This window comes from Lampetra fluviatilis, chromosome 2 (assembly GCF_964198595.1).
Source record: "Lampetra fluviatilis chromosome 2, kcLamFluv1.1, whole genome shotgun sequence".
In the NCBI taxonomy this organism is placed as follows: Eukaryota; Metazoa; Chordata; class Hyperoartia; order Petromyzontiformes; family Petromyzontidae; genus Lampetra; species Lampetra fluviatilis.
This window is the reverse complement of record NC_136276.1, coordinates 10,976,265-10,996,731: the sequence shown is the minus strand read 5'-3', so window position 1 is coordinate 10,996,731 and position 20,467 is coordinate 10,976,265. Positions and strand designations below refer to the sequence as shown.

The window sequence follows — 20,467 nt, the reverse complement described above, 5'->3', positions numbered from 1 at the left end:
CTATACAACGCCAACCAAACACTGGTACTGGCCCTCCCCCTGACCCTAACCCTATATAACTAACGAGCCAGCCAGCCACGATTACTAACCCTCACACTGACAATAACCCTATACAACGCCAACCAAACACTGGCACTGCCCTCCCCCCTGACCCTAACCCTATATAACTAACGAGCCAGCCAGCCACGATTACTAACCCTCACACTGACAATAACCCTATACAACGCCAACCAAACACTGGTACTGGCCCTCCCCCTGACCCTAACCCTATATAACTAACGAGCCAGCCAGCCACGATTACTAACCCTCACACTGACAATAACCCTATACAACGCCAACCAAACACTGGCACTGCCCTCCCCCCTGACCCTAACCCTATATAACTAACGAGCCAGCCAGCCACGATTACTAACCCTCACACTGACAATAACCCTATACAACGCCAACCAAACACTGGCACTGCCCTCCCCCCTGACCCTAACCCTATATAACTAACGAGCCAGCCAGCCACGATTACTAACCCTCACACTGACAATAACCCTATACAACGCCAACCAAACACTGGCACTGCCCTCCCCCCTGACCCTAACCCTATATAACTAACGAGCCAGCCAGCCACGATTACTAACCCTCACACTGACAATAACCCTATACAACGCCAACCAAACACTGGTACTGCCCTCCCCCCTGACCCTAACCCTATATAACTAACGAGCCAGCCAGCCACGATTACTAACCCTCACACTGACAATAACCCTATACAACGCCAACCAAACACTGGTACTGGCCCTCCCCCTGACCCTAACCCTATTTAACTAACGAGCCAGCCAGCCACTCGGAATGGACCTCCCGCTGATCGTAATCAGCAATCTCTGACCTTAACGCACATTTCGTTCCCTTTTCAGTTTTGGTGCTCACAACGTTGCCGTGACCGTGCAAAATGACATTTCCAAATTGCATGAATCATGTATCCAACCCTAATCATTCGCGTGCCATGTCGGCGCATGGCCAAACACCTGCGTATCTTTTTTGGAGGTTGCTTGCTTATTTCTCAGACTCGAAATGAACGAAAGGCGCAGCAGATCAAGAAACATGGACAGACACCAAGCTAAGACCGTCAAATGATCCTGATCCAATTATAAGAGCCGCTGTCCCCAGGTAGAATATGGCGCTTATGTGGGCGAGAGGCTGGAGTGACAGCTGATGAAAACAAATGGTGACAGAATGACAGAGAGAATACTCCAGGGGCCATCAGCGTGCACATTGAGCGACATTATCAGAGAACGTTGGATCATATTGACTTCAGTTGCATACGACTTGAAAAGCAGAGGCGCCAGCACGATGAATTCTTTATGCTACCGTCGATAGAATGCACGGCTGACGGCGATAATGATGATGATAGTTACTCACTAATGATACTCTGTAATGCACCTATACACGCTAACTATTAATCTTGCCAAATAGAACATCTGTACACAAGCTTGTTTACGCACGCCATGTATACAGACACGTGCGCATAACCTTTTGCTGGAATATCGCGTTATCAATGTATCAGGAACAAATATTGACGCTTGCATTTTAATGGGGGTGTATAGATTTAATGCACCACAACAACGCCGCATACTAAACATTCATTATTTTTTTAAACTCTCATCAAAACAGTGTGCAATTGTTCATTCGGGCAAAATACCAATCGCTGCAATGCAAAGCAAAATGTCAAAAAATATCTCTGCATTCGCGGTCACGAACGATGCCGCGTGACAGCCGGTGGACGTGGGTCCCCGCAGAAGCTTCTCGCGATGGGGACACGAAGGTTCGCGTCACGGTTCGATTCCCCGCCGAGCGGTGCACACCGAACAGGCGGCGCGCGCACGCCACGCACATCTCGACTCCACCGCAAAACGTTGCACAACAATCATTGGCTCCGGCTGTTTCCATCGCAAATCCCCCTCTTTTTTTCTGTACACCCCCCCCTCCCCCCGTGAGTGAGGCACCCGTTTTTCCTTTTCGAGATTTTTTTATTTGTTTGAGAATAATACTGTGAAAATTACGGGTAAAAATTATGCACAAAACAGGCTGATTATTTAAATAAATAAAAAACCCCACAGAACCCACGACACAAAAAGTCCAGTTTTATACCCATAGCAACCCGGCATTTATGAACAGAACATGGGGGTATGGAGGTGCTTCGGAGGAGGAGCGGGGGAATGGGAAGGAGGAGGAGGGAGCGCTCACTTGCCGTAGCTTGTTAAGGACTCCGAGGCGAGAAGGGAGGGAGGGAGGGAGTGAGAGAGGAGGGAGCTCTGCTGGAGCCCGCATCAGCGCCCGTATTGTTTGAGGGACCGAGGCGTCAAGTCGCGCGCGACCACTACCCCCCCTCCCACCCCCATTCACAGTGGCGAGCTGATGCGTGGCCGAGGCACCGCGCGACGTTTCGCGGACGACGAAGCGCGCGGCTGCTCAATCGCGATCGTCTCTGCTGCGTAACCGGAGACGAGGGGGATTGCGACGTGCGATGCTTTTCACTTTCGCGTCGTCAAGGTATCGTCATGCCGCGACCTGAATGCCAGGGACGGGTGATAGCGCTCATATGGAACGTTGCGTAATGCGCAACTCCAATTAATGAGACGAGGTCCGTGGCTGCCCTTGCTTTTTCACATGCAAAGAAGAAGCGACCCTGTTTCAGCGCGCACCGCAGCTCGATTTAATCGACTGAGACGCAACGTTCGCGCGAGGAATGTCGGCTCTCCGTCGAAAATTTGGTGAAGACTACCAGGTGGTGAGCACCAGCGGCGTCGGCGCTGCCACCGGCGACTCCGAGAGGGATTCCAAGAGGAAGCGACAGCGCTTCGTGGAGAAGAACGGCCACTGCAACGTGCAGAACGGCAGCATTGGCAGCGACACGAGCCGCTACCTGTCCGACCTCTTCACCACGCTGGTGGACCTCAAGTGGCGCTGGAATATGTTCATATTCGTGCTCACCTACACCGTGGCCTGGCTCTTCATGGCCTCCATGTGGTGGTTCATCGCCTACTCACGCGGGGACCTGGACAAGACACACGATGGCAACTACACGCCGTGTGTCACCAACGTGCACAGCTTCCCGTCGGCCTTCCTCTTCTTCATCGAGACCGAGGCCACGATCGGGTACGGATACCGCTACATCACGGACAAGTGTCCCGAGAGCATCATCCTATTTCTCTTCCAGTCCATCCTGGGCTCCATCGTGGACGCCTTCCTCATCGGCTGCATGTTCATCAAGATGTCGCAGCCCAAGAAGCGCGCAGAGACACTCATGTTCAGCCAGAGCGCCGTCATCTCCCGGCGGGACGGGCAGCTCTGCCTCATGTTCCGCATCGGGAACCTGCGCAACAGCCACATGGTGTCGGCGCAGATCCGCTGCAAGCTCATCAAGGTAACTCGCGACCCCCCGTGGTCCTCACCGCCCCAATTACTCGTGAGTGCTTTCAGGCACGTGCGGTGCCTCGAGCTAAGGTGGGTGGTAGCGAGCTCCAGCCCGAGTTTTTTTTTTGATTGCAGGTGGCATGAGCAGGTGGTTCATCAATTGATTAGAGTCACTACAGGAAATCGGTGGCTAAGGGTAATGCACCGTAGTGGGTGCTGCTGCTGAGCTGTCACCAGATCGTGTTCTTCCGCGAAGCTGCACCGTTTTCCTGGTGGGAAAATCCGAGAGGGAACAATACTGCTCACTTTTACTGGGACCACGGCACGTCCCTGGGTAAACTTGGTCATCGCCGCAACCGAATGTCGAGGTTCACGCGATACAATGAGACGTGGAATTGCACGGTTGCGCATTACGTAATTGTGTTGTTTGCGCGTTGAAAGAGTTTCAGAAAAACGCGCTCCTGATGATCAACATTCGTGCGCAGCGCGAGCGCGCGGAGACGCGCACGCTGGTGTCGAACGATTAGATGGTGGAGGTTTGCAAATCATTATTTCGCAGATTTGAAAAAAAAAAGATTTGGCAATATACCAGTGATCTATTGATGCTAGAATTTTGAAATTACTACGGTTGAGAAAATTGGCATTAGAGTATACAGTATATCGAAATGTTGTGGACGACTACGCACGTGCATTGTACACCACCACAAATAACATTTCATGCTGTAGTGGCTGCGAGTTTCTCGAAACCCCCGCGAGTACTTCGGGAAGTTTTGGATTGCAACCGTAGGTGTGCCATTTAGACGCGCGCTGCGGTGTGCAGCGCGCAGGTCAAGTGATCTCGGTGACCTGCTCGCAATTTGAGCAGCTCTGTAGTGCTGCTTGGACGGCAATCGCGCACCGAAGCGCAAAGGATCATTTCCAGAACGCGCCGCGACACACGCGCGCATGATCCGTTGTCCACACGGGGGAGTTGTTTGAATGTCTATCCGTAGCATTTTCTGTGACATACGTGTTTTGGTCTCTCTCACTCTCTGCGTAACTGAACCGTAATGGCCTCAACATCATGAGAACAGGCATCGGTTAGTTACCATTCGCTCCAGAAATAGTCCATTCACGCGGTCCAGTATTGCACTGCGGCAGTTTGGTCCGGAGCTGACGACGATGCCGTAGGAAGCAGGTGCCCCACATGTGGCACACACGGGAATTTATAAACTCGGTTCCATCTTCCCGTAATGTAGAGATTGTTGGTCAAATATTTAAATATACAAGCCGGCCTCGGCTTGCGAACTCCCGACTTATGAACACCCTTACTTACAAACCAGCTTCCGTGAAATATACAAAAAATTACGTTGATTTAAAACGCGAACTCGCAATTGAAAACTGAACCACGGAACTATTTTGTTCAGAGGAGCGATCTTCCGCGAGGTGTAAATAAGTCGGCCTCGCGCTGGGAGTGGGTGTTTGTGTGTAGTTTAGCGGTAGTGTCGTGATTTGCGCGGTGCGCTACGAACCTGGCGACCCGGGTTCGATTCGCGCTCACGGCCAACACCGGTGACGATTATCTGAACCGGTCCTGGGCCTCCCCTAGGTCGACTCGGCCTCAAATGAGTACCTGGTGCGGTGTGTAAACATCGCCACTGGGGATACAAAGGCGGCCGGGCGTGGTGCTGGCCACCCACTCCTCGTGTGCCGTGCCGGCCTTCATAGGTGCTCGCTAACAGCACTTGCCCCAACAGTCTGTTAAGGCTATACGGGGGGTCTTTGTCTCCTGTGTGTGCACGCGTGCCCTGTGTGTGCAATTGTGGTGACGAATTGCCCCCCTTCCGACCACAAGCTAGCATTAGGACTCAAGTCAAAATAAATGTTTTTTTTTATCAATTTATGTTACTTTATTTCATGTTTTATTTACTAGACAGCAATTTTTATAGCGTTACATAGAAATGTCCAATATTTCTTCTTAATTATGAGTTCAACAATGCTTCCCTTTTTTACCGTAACACATTTCATACCACTGACCGTATGGGCATTTAAATAAAGTGCATTAATGTATTCCGACTTACAAACCGTTCGACTTACGAACGGGTCTCAGGAACGAACTAGGTTCGTAACCCGAGCACTGCCCGTACACACCAAGTATAGAATACACACCAAGTATAGAATACATGCCGTGATAACGCACCTCCTGCTCAATGTCACACGGGCATTCAATATATCGGTATTAATTTAAAATCACAAGACTTTAATTTGAGATTGCCACAAAGTAACGGGACTCGGCCATCGAAGGCTGCTTGAAATAATGTCTTATTTTAATTGTCGGTGATACATCTTAGGTCATATCTCGCACAACATCCTACAGCAACAATCTCCAGAAATACAACCGACATCCCATTCAAAATGAAATGTTTATTTTCAGGTCAGAAACGGTTGTTTAGAACAAGTAAATCATACCCGTTCTGGTTAAGGTAACATCATATGCCTTCCGTTTATTGCATGCAATGGATGATAATAGAAAAAAAAACAAGGATGCTCACGATGATAAATTGAGCGCCTGCGTGGATTTGCCTGAAGGGATGTGGGAAAATCACATGCAGATTTACACCGAATTGGACCTGACAACGTGGTGGCATGAAACACGCTATCAGCTTTAACCGTGATGCTCCTTGTCTCATAAAATCCAGCCGGGACCTCGGATAGGTGCGATGTTTCTAACTGCACCTTTCAACAGCTTGCGGCCAAAAATGTAATTGGTCGATAATTGTTTTTTTACCCTTCTATCTGGCAACAAAACTGACACCTTTTTACAAGGAGTCATGTTTGCATAGACCACAATACCTGCAGTCATAATGCAAACAAAAAACAAAACTCTGATAATGTGCACTGTCCTTGAAGTTGATGTAATTGGTCGTTGAAAAAATTACATTCTTCACGTGCTGTTATGTTGGCTGTTTTAAGAGCTCTTTATGTTACTCAAACATTAGAATACATAAAGGGAGCTTTACGTTGGAGAATCCATAAACTGCTAATCGTGAGTGCATGGAGCGCTTATATCGTCCACTTTAGACCCTCAGCTGCAATCAATGCGGTAATTATAATGTTTATAATTTCATTTTGACGGAGATGTATGTAAGGATAATGGTCAGTTTTTATTGTGCTGTATTTAACAAGCATAGAAGGGATGATATATTTATTTTAATACCACCAACATTGGAATATTCTATGCCAATGCTCTGTGAAGTCTCAAATGGTGCAAACACTTCATTTTTTTCACCTCGAATTTCCGCTCGGAAAAGAAAATGCTGACATCTGGCAAGCATCAATGCACTGAGCGATATGACATGGTTGTATTTACAGCAAAAAATATATCATCGTCAGCCTCATTGTGAAGAATATAAGTAACCAAATACATAGGCAAACAATGCTTTTTTCCATTTCTGTCCATCTTTATAAAGCATTAAAACAAAATTCGCATCCTATCATATGGCCTTCTGTGAGGTTTTTTTTCTTCTCAAAACATTGTTTTAACACAAGCAAACTCTGCACGGGTTTTTGACGGTCAATGTCTCAGCAATGGAGTCAGGTTTGCTTAAACGAATGCTGGTGCACTGGCAGATGATTATATGCAGATGTTTATTGACAAGGTCTCTTTCTAAAGAGAAGGTGTATTTGCCTGTAAATATTTGACACATGCCCAGCATTGGTTTCAGCAAACCTAGCTATGTTAATCGCCACTGATTATGAAAACTGGTCCAGTGATTGCTTTTATTACACCAATGCGGCAAAAAAACTGGCAGAAGGCCATGTGGCGATGATTGATGTATAAAAAATTGTATATATTTAGGTAGTGTTTCTACGTTTGTGGCATCCAAGAAGGATATTAGTGGTGCATGCATTTATAGAAGCACGACATGCACACTTATTTCACGTTGTCAATTGTCACAAAAATCATATTTTGTATAAAATCCAATATTTAAAATAATTTCAATAGAGCCCCGAATTCCAGAATAACTTGCCATTAATAGTATGAACACCAGGTCTCCTTTGAAAATAATAGTACAAAATGCTGATTTGAAAGAGACTGAACTATGGACATAAACATGCATGTAAACATATATACTTGTAAATCTGTCGCCATGCGATTAAGGATATCGCCTTTGGATCAAAGATAAAGGTGTCGACAGTCGACAATACTCGGTAACTGCCCAGTAATTTTGGCGGAGATTTTTCCGAAGCACATATCTGCTTCTAGATTTGAAGCTTTCGTGACTGCAATGATTCATACTCTTAGGTTTTTTCGGTAAAGTCACGTAGGTAAACATTTTTAAATTAATAAAAGTAAAATAAAACAAATTAAAAAATTCACGACGTTTCGGAAGCAACACAAGCCTCCGTCTTCAGGTGGAACCGTCACAGCCACGACAGCTGTATCAAGTAAATGAGAGATCACAAGAAATACTACCCCGTATATATAATGGTTGAGGGGGGAAGGGCCAGGAACGGCACACTTTTTTTTTACTTTTATTAATTTAAATTTTTTTACCTACGTGACTTCACCGAAAAAACCTCAGAGCACATATCTGCTGTAAAAACGTGAATCAAAGGCAAGGGCAGCCCATTGTCAGCATCAAAGCTCAATACCCACACGTTCGTAGACCTCATAATAACTTAGCAATAGAGGTAATGAACCTCAGGTAATGAAACTCATTACCTCTTTGAGATCATTTAAAATGTATAGACTGTGCAATAGAATTGGCCAAACATCACCATGTAAGGCCCTTTTGAGAGAATTATCAAACTCAACGTAGGTAAAGGGCTTTTATTATTAAGAGGTGTGTGGTTCTGAGTGCGCATGTGCATGCGGGGAGTCGTGGGACAATGGTACGCTCACTCCGTGACAAACCTGGCAATTCCTGCCTATAGCAAACATCTTTTCTAAGTAACGGATAAACCAGTCCTGGGTCAACATGTGCCATGCCACCCTTAATAGGTGTTCGCTCACAGCACTTTACACGCCAGTCGATACAAAAGTCTATATGCGTGGGGGGGATTTTTAGTTGTTGTTATCATTGTTGCCCGCAGTCTCGACAGACGCGGGAAGGCGAGTTCCTGCCACTCGACCAGCTGGAGTTGGACGTGGGCTTCAGCACAGGCGCCGATCAACTCTTCCTCGTCTCGCCACTCACCATCTGCCACGTGATCGACGACAGAAGCCCCTTCTATGAGCTGTCACAGCGGGCGCTTCAGACGGAGCAGTTTGAGGTGGTGGTCATCCTGGAGGGCATAGTCGAGACCACGGGTATGGAGCGCATATTTACAGCTGCTGTAGCCTTTGGACAATCCAACATAATGCTTTTAATCTAGTTAGTGTATCACACACAGATTTGTGGTACTCCCCAGAACCGATAGGCTGCTAGTTGGCCAGGCGATGGTGAGTGTTATTCTCTCACATGCATCGTTGGTTTTTCTGGGTATTCCAGTTTCCCCTTATATGCAAAACACTCGATTGAAATCGCCAAACTTCCCAATGCAGGATTTTCTTGAAAAAATTGTCTTGAGACTCAGTGATGATTTGTCCAATTTATGAGATTAAAGCTGTTTATTATTATGCAAACCCTAATATACAATTGATTGTGATTTAGTTGAAAGGCTATTTGCATGAGGATTATTTTCGCCAACATTTCCAATAAAGATGATAAAATATCATGCCGAGCAAACGCTAGAATTGATAAGTTAAAATAAAATTTGAAATAATGTATCTCAAATTTAAAAATACATTGTGTTGAAGATGGCATCATCGGTTATATAATTTTTTATGAACAGTCTTTGAATATTAATTGTTGTTGGTCGAGTGGACATTTTCTAAACGCAAAACCCAGTTATTGTAATATGAATGTTATGTCACTTTGAACTCAATTACAAACTATTAATAACCATACTCTCAGCATAAATTATAATGTTAACGAATATGTAACTGTCTTTTTAAGTAGGGATAGCATCTGTTGTGCACTTGCATGAAAGCATGTGGGACAATGAGGGTTCATGAAAGCTATGTTGGACCGTGCATGTGCATATCGTTTGGTTGGTGGTGACAGGTAATGATCAGGTAGTGGGATTCTCGGTCCGTCTGGGAATCGAAGATAGAGTACTTCACATAGAGTAATCCAGCTATCATGGACGCTCTTGAACCACTACAAGGAAATACAAATGCATGCCCCAACAACAAAAAGCCTTGAAGATGTAGAAGGAGATGAAACATACGAATGAATTAACTTCTAAATGAGGGCAAAATACAATGAAATATATACAAAGTTAAGCGTGTGCAGAGATGAGAGAATGATTGGTAAATGCATCATATGGGTGAGGAATGAGAGGAGAATGTCTATTAGGGTTTTCAACCAGTAGGAACACGAAGATAATGATCAACTTAAAAAAAGGAAAAATAGAATGGAAATGGAGGAGCGAAATGGAGCAATTACAAATCAACTTGACTTGATTGATACTCTTAGTTCTTTCGGTAAAGTCACGTAGGTAAAAAATGAAATAAAAATTAATAAAAATAAAACAATAAAAATCACGACGTTTCGGAGGCAACACAATCTTCCGTCTTCAGGTGAAACCGTCACAGCAAAATATCTGTACCTTATATAGTGGTTAAGGGGGGAGGAGCCAGGAAGGGCAGCGGGGGAGGAGGAGTTGTGAAGTGGTCAATTACTGTTTTTGTTATACTGCTGGGTGGGTAAATGAGGGTTCATGAAAGCTATGTTGGAGTGTGAATCCTTGCAGTCACGAATTGACTTGATTGAGTTGTGCCTATCCTGAGTTGGGTCTATCGTCAACAAATTTAACACAGGAAGTGATCACATGCCGATTAAAATGAAAGCTAATCTTCGACTGCTAAAAACAGGCAACAAAAAAATCGTTAATGAGGCAGGTGAATTCATTTAAATTCAAATCAAAATTACAAAGGGCTTTAATCGCTTTCAGTCATGTCATATTAACACTGTGATGCACACCGTACACTTAACGTGTGGGGAAAGCGAAAACATCTGACAGAAGAGGTAATCTGACACCACCAAAGCCTGTTGGAGAAAAACAGAGATATGAAAATGGATGGACATTTCCAACAAAATAAATAATAATAAATACTTGGAAATACAATGAGGACAGTGAATAAGAAAACAGCACAAACATTATGGAGCATGACTGAACAAAAAGGATGTTGATGATTGGTGAGTCATAATTATCAGAGCCCTTCTCGGGCAAGCTAGAACCATGATGCGTGACGTTGACAGAATCGTATACCAAGTTCTCCAAGCAACAACAAAACACCGCATTGTTTGAAGAACATGAGTTTAAAAACATTTATACAGAGGCAATTATATAAGGCTGAACAGGATTACATTCATGAAAAATAATAATAGAATTAACCCTTTCTGGCAATACACCAGGTGTTTTAAGATGTTCAAACACTAAATAGATGCCTTTTTCAAGGAATCAAGTCTGCGTTCAGCACACGTACTTGCGGTGGTACATGTATCAGAGCATTTTAGCTTGGGATGAGCAGCTATACATGCTCTAATAGTGGCATTGTCTTTGTACTGGTCACCTTTTGGCGTTATTTTCTGCTCTGACACTGGTGAGACTAGGCCATAAAGAAAGCTGTCTCTGCTGCAGGCTAAACAGTTTCAAAGACAATGCATACGTTTCGATTTAAAGCTTTCGTGACTGCAGGGATTCATCTTCTTGGTTCTTTCGGTAAAGTCACGTAGAAGGGAAGTAATAAAGTAATACAAATAAAACATAATAAAATAATTCTCACGACGTTTCGGCCACAACGCAAGCAGGCGTCCTCAGGTCTCCCCGACAGACCTGGTCTTCACCTGATGACGGCTGCTTGCGTTGTGGCCGAAACGTTGTGAGAATTATTTTATTATGTTTTATTTTTATTATTTTATTACTTCCCTTCTACGTGACTTTACCGAAAGAACCAAGAAAATGCATTTGTTATCAGAGCATGTTTGTTTGCATGTTCACCACAAGTACTGCGGTGAATGCAGGCATGATTCCTTGCAAAAGGTTTCTTTTTGGTGTTTGAACATCTTAACACCTGTTTTGTTGCCATGGAGAGTAAACCTATTCTTATTTGTCAAACTGTACTTTAATACTGACACAAAGGTCTCAGGATAAAATTGGTAAAATAAATAGAAAAGGCTGGACATGTTGGAGTGCGCTTTAAAAAAATTATTTAATAAAAAAAATAACATGGTAATGTGCCTGACGAGAAAAAAGTGCCGACAAAGTAAATATATAAGCTGGAAGTACGCAAATAAGCACAAGGGGATAGATGCTTGAAGCACACCGAGCAGCAGAGAATAAATGCAAATGTAGTCATCATATTGACTGTAAAGAACCGTATGCCGAATTGGTAGCATACGTCATCAGAAGGGTTTGATATTCGATGGACTAGAATAACAAAGGAGGGAACACACCCTGGAGGACGACCAACACAGAGATGGAGCGATGATCTTAGCTCATTGCAAGAGTACTTGGATTGTGGCATTGCAAGACCATGAAGGGTGGTGACGACTGAGGAGACCTTCATTCAGCAGTGTTTCGATCGTGGCTGATGATTCGTGGCATTGTGGTTCACAAAGATTCTCGTTATCAAGTGATATTTGAAACTAGCGTGTGCTTCTCTAAGGTCAGCTCAGTCTAAAATGAGTATACCTAATCCGGTTGTGTCAACAAAGGCACTGGGGAGACAAAGTCAATCGATCAGGCGGTTGCTTTAGCCACACAGCTCCCTCATCTGTCGTTCCAGCCTAAATCCCGCAACAGTCTCTATTGTCGCTAACGAGTGGGTTGGGGCGGGCGCTGTTTGTGCCGGGGTGATCTTTTCATTCTTTGTGATGTGACAGGAATGACGTGCCAGGCCAGGACATCTTACACCGAAGACGAGGTGATGTGGGGCCACCGCTTCCTGCCAGTGATCTCGCTGGAAGAAGGCTTCTTCCGAGTCGACTACTCACAGTTCCACACCACGTTCGAAGTGCCCACCCAGCCGTACAGCGTGCGGGAGCTGGAGGATGCCCTCAAGCTGCCCTCCAGCCCTCTCTCCAGCCCGCCGTACAACTGCATCACGGGCAGCGTGGCCTCCGGCAGTAACCTGGGCCAGAGCAAGCATTCGATCGAGTGCCTGGACAATTCCGACGACATCTTGAGCACCCTGCCGGCCAAGCTACGCAAGATGAATGTGAGCCGGGAGGACCTGCCCAAGAAGCTGCTGCGCATGAGCTCCATGACAACGGAGAAGACCTGCAGCATGGGCGACCTGCCCCTCAAGCTGCAGCGGATAAGCTCAGTGCCCGGCAGCCACGGTGACCAGCTGGTGGACACGGAGCAGAGGACAACCTTCAAGGCGATTCGATCTGGCGCGGACTCGGCCAAGTCCATTGCGGAGCTGCCACCCAAGCTGCAGAGGATTAACAGCACATTTGGGACGAGGACGGTGGACAACCTGCCAGCCAAGCTGCGCAAGATGAACTCGGAGAGGAGGATGAATGTATAAGGTGAAGAGGCCATGCCTCGTGGAGCGGTTTTTATGTCCTTGATGTGCTATGAGCGCACATACTAAATTCATTGGAAGTGCCATTAAGGCTGTGTGTGGGCTGGTAGGGCTACGCACGTCCTTCAAGATGTGAACGTGTGGAGTCCATGGACGTATGGATGGATGCAAGAGGCTCTTTTGAAGCTGTGAAATGGGGTGGGTGCTTGCTACATTTTTGCTTAAAGCAGGTAATTATATATGTGCCATATACAGACTCTTGGCTGATTCGCAGCGTTATTCTAGTCAGTGACACAGATTTGTAGCATCTCGTCGCCACTGGCAGGACCACGTTTTCGCTGTGATGAAGTCTTTTGGTTTTACAAAGTAGTTTTCTGCATATTAGTAAACAAATCAATTGCGAGAATCAAAATAGCCACGTGTGTGCATTAATAACGCACTTACCAGATAATGCTACTGTGTGATTCTATTCATTGTTAGAAGTTAGCATGAAACGAATCGGTGGTGATATTTGATTCATGTCACCTGTGAACCTATCGGCCAACAATCACAAGCGAGAAAGAAAACAAGACTGACGTTCTTTGGGGAACTGAATGAAAACTATAAAGATATATATTTTTAAAAAATATATTAAACGTCCCACTGTTCGTATACGACTTGGGATACTGTATTTCAGTTGCAGTGTTTTGACTCATTGGCAATGAGTGATGCACAATGGATCAATGAGAGGGAAGAGAAAGGACTTGGCTCCATGTTGACGCTGAGAAGGTAAGACTCAACATTCAGCAGGGGGAGTCACCACTGTTCAGGTTACATTGCAGTGCCTGTATACCCCCCAAACAACACGGAATATGTGCCCACCAAACATTCATTCATCTTTATACATGCAGCCAGCTTGGTGACGTGGGGCAAAAAATTAGCTTTGTTTTATATTTGACCAAGGTGTGTGTATGTATGTGTGGCTGTCTGTGTGAGCGGTAGTGTAGCGGTTAGCGCGCTGCGCTACAATACCTGGCGACACGAGTTCGATTCCCGCTCACGGCCAACACCCAGTGACGACTATCTGAACCGGTCCTGGGCCTCCCCTAGGTCGATTCAGCCTCAAATGAGTACCTGGTGCGTAGTGTAAACATCGCCACTAGAGAGACAAAGGCGGCCGGGCGTGGTGTTGGCCACCCACCGCCGTGCCAGCCTTTATAGGTGCTCGCTAACAGCACTTGCTCCTACAGTCTGTTAAGGCTATACGGGGGATTTTTTTCTGTGTGAGCCATGCGAATGTCTGAGCTGGAGAGTAGGAGGCCGGCTCCACTGTTCTGGCAGACACGTTTCTGTACTTATTTTTTTAAATTCCAAGCTCTGAGATGTGGCCACCGGACGATCGATGTTAAGTTTAACACAGTGTTCGATGACATTTGTTGGGGTGTCACGAACCCCATCGGATGAAGCAAAACGTTTACGCATTCAACACATTGAGACCACGCGTGGAGTCGCCCTTATGTACTGTGTGACCACTTGGTAAAACCTTTAATCGAGGGCCTTGTTCGGTCATTGTTGGGGTACACTTAGCCGACGTGCATTTAAACCGGAATGCGATTTCACATCCATCATTAATTAGCTTCGGGTAAATGTTATATCCCACGTATTTTTTTTTGCCAGATTCGGTTGATGATAAAGGCTACGGTGAGGAGGTAAAGGAAGCTATAGATTTGACCAACCAGCCCTTTACAGATATTCAGCGTGTCTTGCGTATGATCCATTTCAATAGCTCCTATAACCCACTGAACACGGAACGTTGGACCAAGCGTTGAGCCAACGTTTGCAACCACGTACAAACTTTGGCCCAAGGTGGCATGTTTACTGGGTAATGATTTGAGTTGTATTCTACGACAAATGCTTTCATGTCAAATCAATGCAAATGACATCCACTATATTAATACGTAACATATATTGCTGGGTTTTTTTCGGCTTTAGAGGTTAGGACTTGTTAAGCCACAGTATAATTACATTTATGTCACTATGGTTGTGATTATTTTGACCTGCTGGCGTTGTGGATGTTTTGTATTGAACACAATTAATATTATCATCGTCGTCGTCGTCATCATCACGTAACGAGTCTATATTGTGGAGTTTTTTTGTTATGGAATATCTTATGTGTATCGCTGCCTTTATTAGCGCCGTCAGATACTGAAGGCGCATATATAGATATGTTCTATAAACTATATACAGAATATTGTTTTATATACTAATTGTAAATAATGATTGACGATAGCTAGATCATACCTTTATGAAAGTTTTTATATGTTGATTGTACTTATTTAGTTGAGTGCATGCCTTCAACGTGTGACACTTATTAACAAACAGTATAATGTAATTTAACTTGCATCAACATTTGTTTGGTCGTGGTTGTAATTTGACAGCATTGACACGTGTTATTTGTTCGAAGTCAATCTTCAACAGCACTTCATGTATTACAAATGTTGTATAAAACATTTAAACTTATAGACGTTTATATAATTTTCACGTCTTTGATATCTACATAATGCTGTTGTGTTCTGCATTGTATATAGAAACTGGATTGTGCATTTGGTGGTACGAAAAATGTACAACAGGCCATTGAACAATTGGCTCAAGGGTTTCTTCTGATGAGAGTCCACAAGGGTGTTTGACCAACACAAGCAAATCCCAGAAAAATCAGGGAAGATTAAACCGCATTGGTTGTATGTATGTTGAATTTTTTTTTCACACCGTACGTAGCCGAACTGTGTTAATCGGAGGTGCGGGGAAGGACAACAAACTAAACACAAAAGCCGTTCTAAAGAAATGCGTTTTCAATCTAGGTTTAAAATTGCATCGCTCCATTAGCTTCCTATTATCGGAAGGAAGAGCGTTCCAGACGGCCGCAGAAGCGCATCTGAAAGTGTGTGATGCGGTAACCGTCTTTGTTCGATGGCTAGCCAAAAGCCACTGCTAGGATGAGCGGAGTTGGTGTGATAGGTTATGCTCCATGATGAGAGTATTGTGGCTCCAGCAAACATTCATCGCACATTTTGTCAATCCACTGCTGAATGAGGGCACCCCACACATTTGTCGGCTGTAAGAGATAGCATGACCATACTTCACCACGCTGGTCAGTGCGGGTTTGGTGAAGGTAGCGTGGTGGGAGGTTATACATAACCGTGGCTTTTTCTGCACTGCTCTCTTTCAACTACAACGCCTCCCAAAGACTGTGCATGGTGGTCACCTGTCCAATCACTATCCAGACCAAACTCTGCTTAGCTTCCAGGATCAGCTGAGATTGGGTGCCCATAGGAGACACTTGCATATAACTGTCAGCATTTTGAAGCTTGTGAGTGTTTGACGAGGATTAGTCAACAGGCAGAACACAGGCACGCCGATATCTCACATTCCATTGTACTGTAGCTGCAATCCTTTGCATGCACAGATCTTGGATATATTAGTTACCAAGACAGCCCTCAGTAATGGCATGTTTTTTTTTACAATTACATGCCAGTTATGGTGCATTTTATTGTAATATGTTTATAAGAATGATTTGGTACATATATATGGTAAGAACAGCTCTAACAATGTCAGACTTAACTCAATTGTTATTTTATGTTTAATTACAACGACTGACGCATGCGTAATCAATAAAACGATCTTTTAATCATGAATTTCTTATTTTTCCACCATTAAATGTTAAACAGTACCCATTACAAATAAAGTATTCGTGGATAGTAAGCGAATTGGGGGTTTGCTTTCCATAAGCAGGAGGCTGTGTTTTTGTTTTAATCTCATAACAGAATGAACAGTTTGTTTTGTCGTCTTCTTTTTGACGGAATCCGTGTACGGCAGATTGAATGTACACCCATCTGTCGAATCACCGTACGCCATGTTACAGTGCACGTGCCAAATGATGACGTGTTTACCACGATACAAAGGTGCAGTGAAATGTCTTGCTCACTCCACTTGCTCGTGAAAGGGTCTTCACTAAAAACACATCTGTAGAGCACCTGTAGTGTATACATGGCTCACTCCTCCACACCACGTATCACAATGGACTGCTAAACATTTGAACCGAGTGATTAGTGGACTTTGATTTTTGTGTGTTATCAAAGTTATCACAGCAGCCAAACACCGCATGCAGTGATTGCAAACACCAGTCCTTACATATACCCATGTAACACTTGTAGAACTTGCCTTAGAAACGTGTGGTCAATTTGTCGTCATTTTGTGGGTTAACGTTTTAATTTGAGGTTTGTAAACGTTGCTTGTGATGAAAGCAGGGCAGGAATGAGGACTGGAAAATTGTGCACTGAGTGGGTCATGTGGAGGAGACCTTTGCTTTTGAAACCCCATTTTCTCAATTTTCCCCTCCTCTTTGATGTTATTTATTTACTGTATAAGTGTCTTAAATTCTGTAAGCTGAAAAAGGTAGTACCGTACTGTAACTGATCTTTGGTAAATATCATGGGCATGTTTTTACCATGTGAAGGATTACATTGTAAATTGAGCACTGGGAAAACCCTGTTGGGAAAGAATACGTTTGACCGAATCATTTCTTGCCAAAATCGTAATAGAGATGAAAATGAGTGTCGATGCATGATGATGATTATGTTCGGTGGCTCCACTCTTGTTCACTGTCACGAAATGAAAGAGCTAAAGGGGAGCAGAGGTGGTGAACAGTTGTACAATACAGTACTGTATTTGTTTTTTTGTTTTTTACAGTGTGTACAAACCACACAGAAATCCTGTAAGCATGCGGTGTTGTTTAAAATCGCCACAGTAAAATCCAAACTTTCAGATCAGTAAATTACTCTACTTTGTTTGTTTTCATTTGTTGGCTGCATATATTCTACATCAAGCTGCATTACCAATTCCCATATTATGTATACTGTAGCAGGACTGTACAGTACACATGTGTAAAGGGGAGCCGACACGAGATTGCAGGGGTCTCATCCTTTATTCCTTTTCTTCCATTCACACCTGTCCCCAGCCGTCCCAATCTCGTTCCCGCCAAAGGCCCCTTCTTCCCGCCCGTTCTTTCCTTATATCTCCTCGATCACCCCTCCCACTAACCCATCTATTGGTGGGAATCCTTCCCCTGACACCCCTACACATGTACAGGAGATGTGTTCCCAGTTTTTGGATAAATACAAAAAAATCTGATAAATAATTTTCGATTGTTCGAATTTTAGCCTGTGTTTTCCATCGATCTGAAAACGTGAATAATAACAGTTTAGGGCATAACACTTATCAGTGTGTGTTGAGGAGAGAAGTGATGTTATTGTGATGTCAATTTTGCTAAAACGTGGAAGACGTGTCAGTGTGTTTGAAAGTGCATGGGAGTGAATGAGTCTGTGTGAAAGTGACCGAGGCATGTGTGAATTGTGTGAGAGAGTGAGTGCGTTCGAGGTGTTTTTCGGTGTGCGTGAGCAAATGAGTCAGAGTAACTGAGATGTTGTGAGTGAACCTGTGCACAAGATGCTTCATGCCACCGCCTGCAGCCGCTGTACAGCTGGCCTTGGTAGTGCACGCCTGTAGTGCAGCGCTTTGGAGGCATTGGGTCGGTGGATCGTGTAGAGATTTGTGGAACTCCCAAAAACCTGCTGTTCTGTGAGTTGGTGGTCAAGAAATACCAGTACAGCACGTGGATGCATTATCTCCTTGTATGAGCGGATGTTCTACGGAAGAAAAAAACTCTTCTTAGTTGAAAAAGGAATTTGACAAACATCGTGATGCAGGGACCCTCCTGAAAGCGACTGTAAAGGCCAAGTCTGGCTTTCTTCAGTGAAGGGCATTCATTATTATGAATTTAGGTTGTATTTTGGCACAAGTAAAACCCATTGGTAAAATAAATGCTCATTTTAGATGGTTACATCGTATAAACCTGGTTACAGCAACAACAAAAACTTGAACAAAACAATCTAAAAACAATCATTCATGGTCAAGTTCTGAACGGAAAGGTTGTTCATCAACACGCTACAATAAGCACACAGAAGGCTCATAGAACACATCACATACAATTTTTAAAATAATATATAACTTTATCTGCAAAGCTGAGCAATCAGTTGCAAGTGCACGTGAAAGAAAACATATACATCGTTGGCAAAATGGATAAATAATACTATTTACACTACATAAACATTTTTACTTCATGATTACAATACAAACATATTTTAAAAGGTAAAAAATGCATTCTCCAAATGTTAAATGATGATTCCAATTTTAAAATTTTAGTATGTTACGGGATAAAATTGATCATTGTGGAAATGTACTTTCACTGAACAAATAATGAGACAAAGATTTTAAATTGGGCTCAAAATAACCACAAATTGATTACAGGTAAATTAAATGCGAAACCTATCCATACTACATACATAATATATTACAGAGACATACAGTGAGGGAAAAAAGTATTTGATCCCCTGCTGATTTTGCACGTTTGCCCACTGACAAAGAAATGACAAGTCTATAATTTTAATGGTAGGTTTATTTGAACAGTGAGAGACAGAATAACAACAAAAAATCCAGAAAAACGCAAGTCAAAAATGTTATAAATTGATTTGCATTTTAATGAGGGAAATAAGTATTTGACCCCTCTGCAAAACATGACGTAGTACTTTGTGGCAAAACCCTTGTTGGGAATCACAGAGGTCAGATGTTTCTTGTAGTTGGCCACCAGGTTTGCACACATCTCAGGAGGGATTTTGTCCCACTCCTCTTTGCAGATATTCTCCAAGTCATTAAGGTTTCGAGGCTGACGTTTGGCAACTCGAACCTTCAGCTCCCTCCACAGATTTTCTATGGGATTAAGGTCTGGAGACTGGCTAGGCCACTCCAAAACCTTAATGTGCTTCTTCTTGAGCCACTCCTTTGTTGCATTGGCCGTGTGTTTTGGGTCATTGCCATGCTGGAATACCCATCCACAACCCATTTTCAATGCCCTGGCTGAGGGAAGGAGGTTCTCACCCAAGATTTGATGGTACATGGCCCCGTCCATCGTCCCTTTGATGCGGTGAAGTTGTCCTGTCCCCTTAGCAGAAAAACACCCCCAAAGCATAATGTTTCCACCTCCATGTTTGATGGTGGGGATGGTGTTCTTGGGGTCATATGCAGCATTCCTCCTCCTCTCAACACGGCGAGTTGAGTTGATGCCAAAGAACTCCATTTTGGTCTCATCTGACCAAAACACTTTCACCCAGTTGTCCTCTGAATCATTCAGATGTTCATTGGCAAACTTCATACGGGCATGTATATGTGCTTTCTTGAGAAGGGGGACCTTGCGGGCGTTGCAGGATTTCAGTGTTACCAACTGTTTTCTTGGTGACTATGGTCCCAGCTGCCTTGAGATCATTGACAAGATCCTCCCGTGTAGTTCTGGGCTGATTCCTCACCGTTCTCATGATCATTGCAACTCCACGAGGTGAGATCTTGCATGGAGCCCCAGGCTGAGGGAGATTGACAGTTCTTTTGTGTTTCTTCCATTTGCGAATAATCGCA

The 20,467-nt window shown here is 44.2% G+C and overlaps 1 protein-coding gene across 1 annotated transcript; it reads left to right on the top strand.

The window, feature by feature from the left end:
• The first annotated feature begins 2,174 nt into the window (after window positions 1-2,174).
• Window positions 2,175-19,393, top strand: LOC144942303 (G protein-activated inward rectifier potassium channel 1-like). Its single transcript, XM_078869081.1, has 3 exons — window positions 2,175-3,415; window positions 8,482-8,698; window positions 12,321-19,393. Exons 1-3 carry the CDS (start codon window positions 2,738-2,740, stop codon window positions 12,968-12,970), a joined length of 1,545 nt encoding a protein of 514 aa, XP_078725207.1. The 5' UTR covers window positions 2,175-2,737; the 3' UTR covers window positions 12,971-19,393.
• Window positions 19,394-20,467: the final 1,074 nt, after the last annotated feature.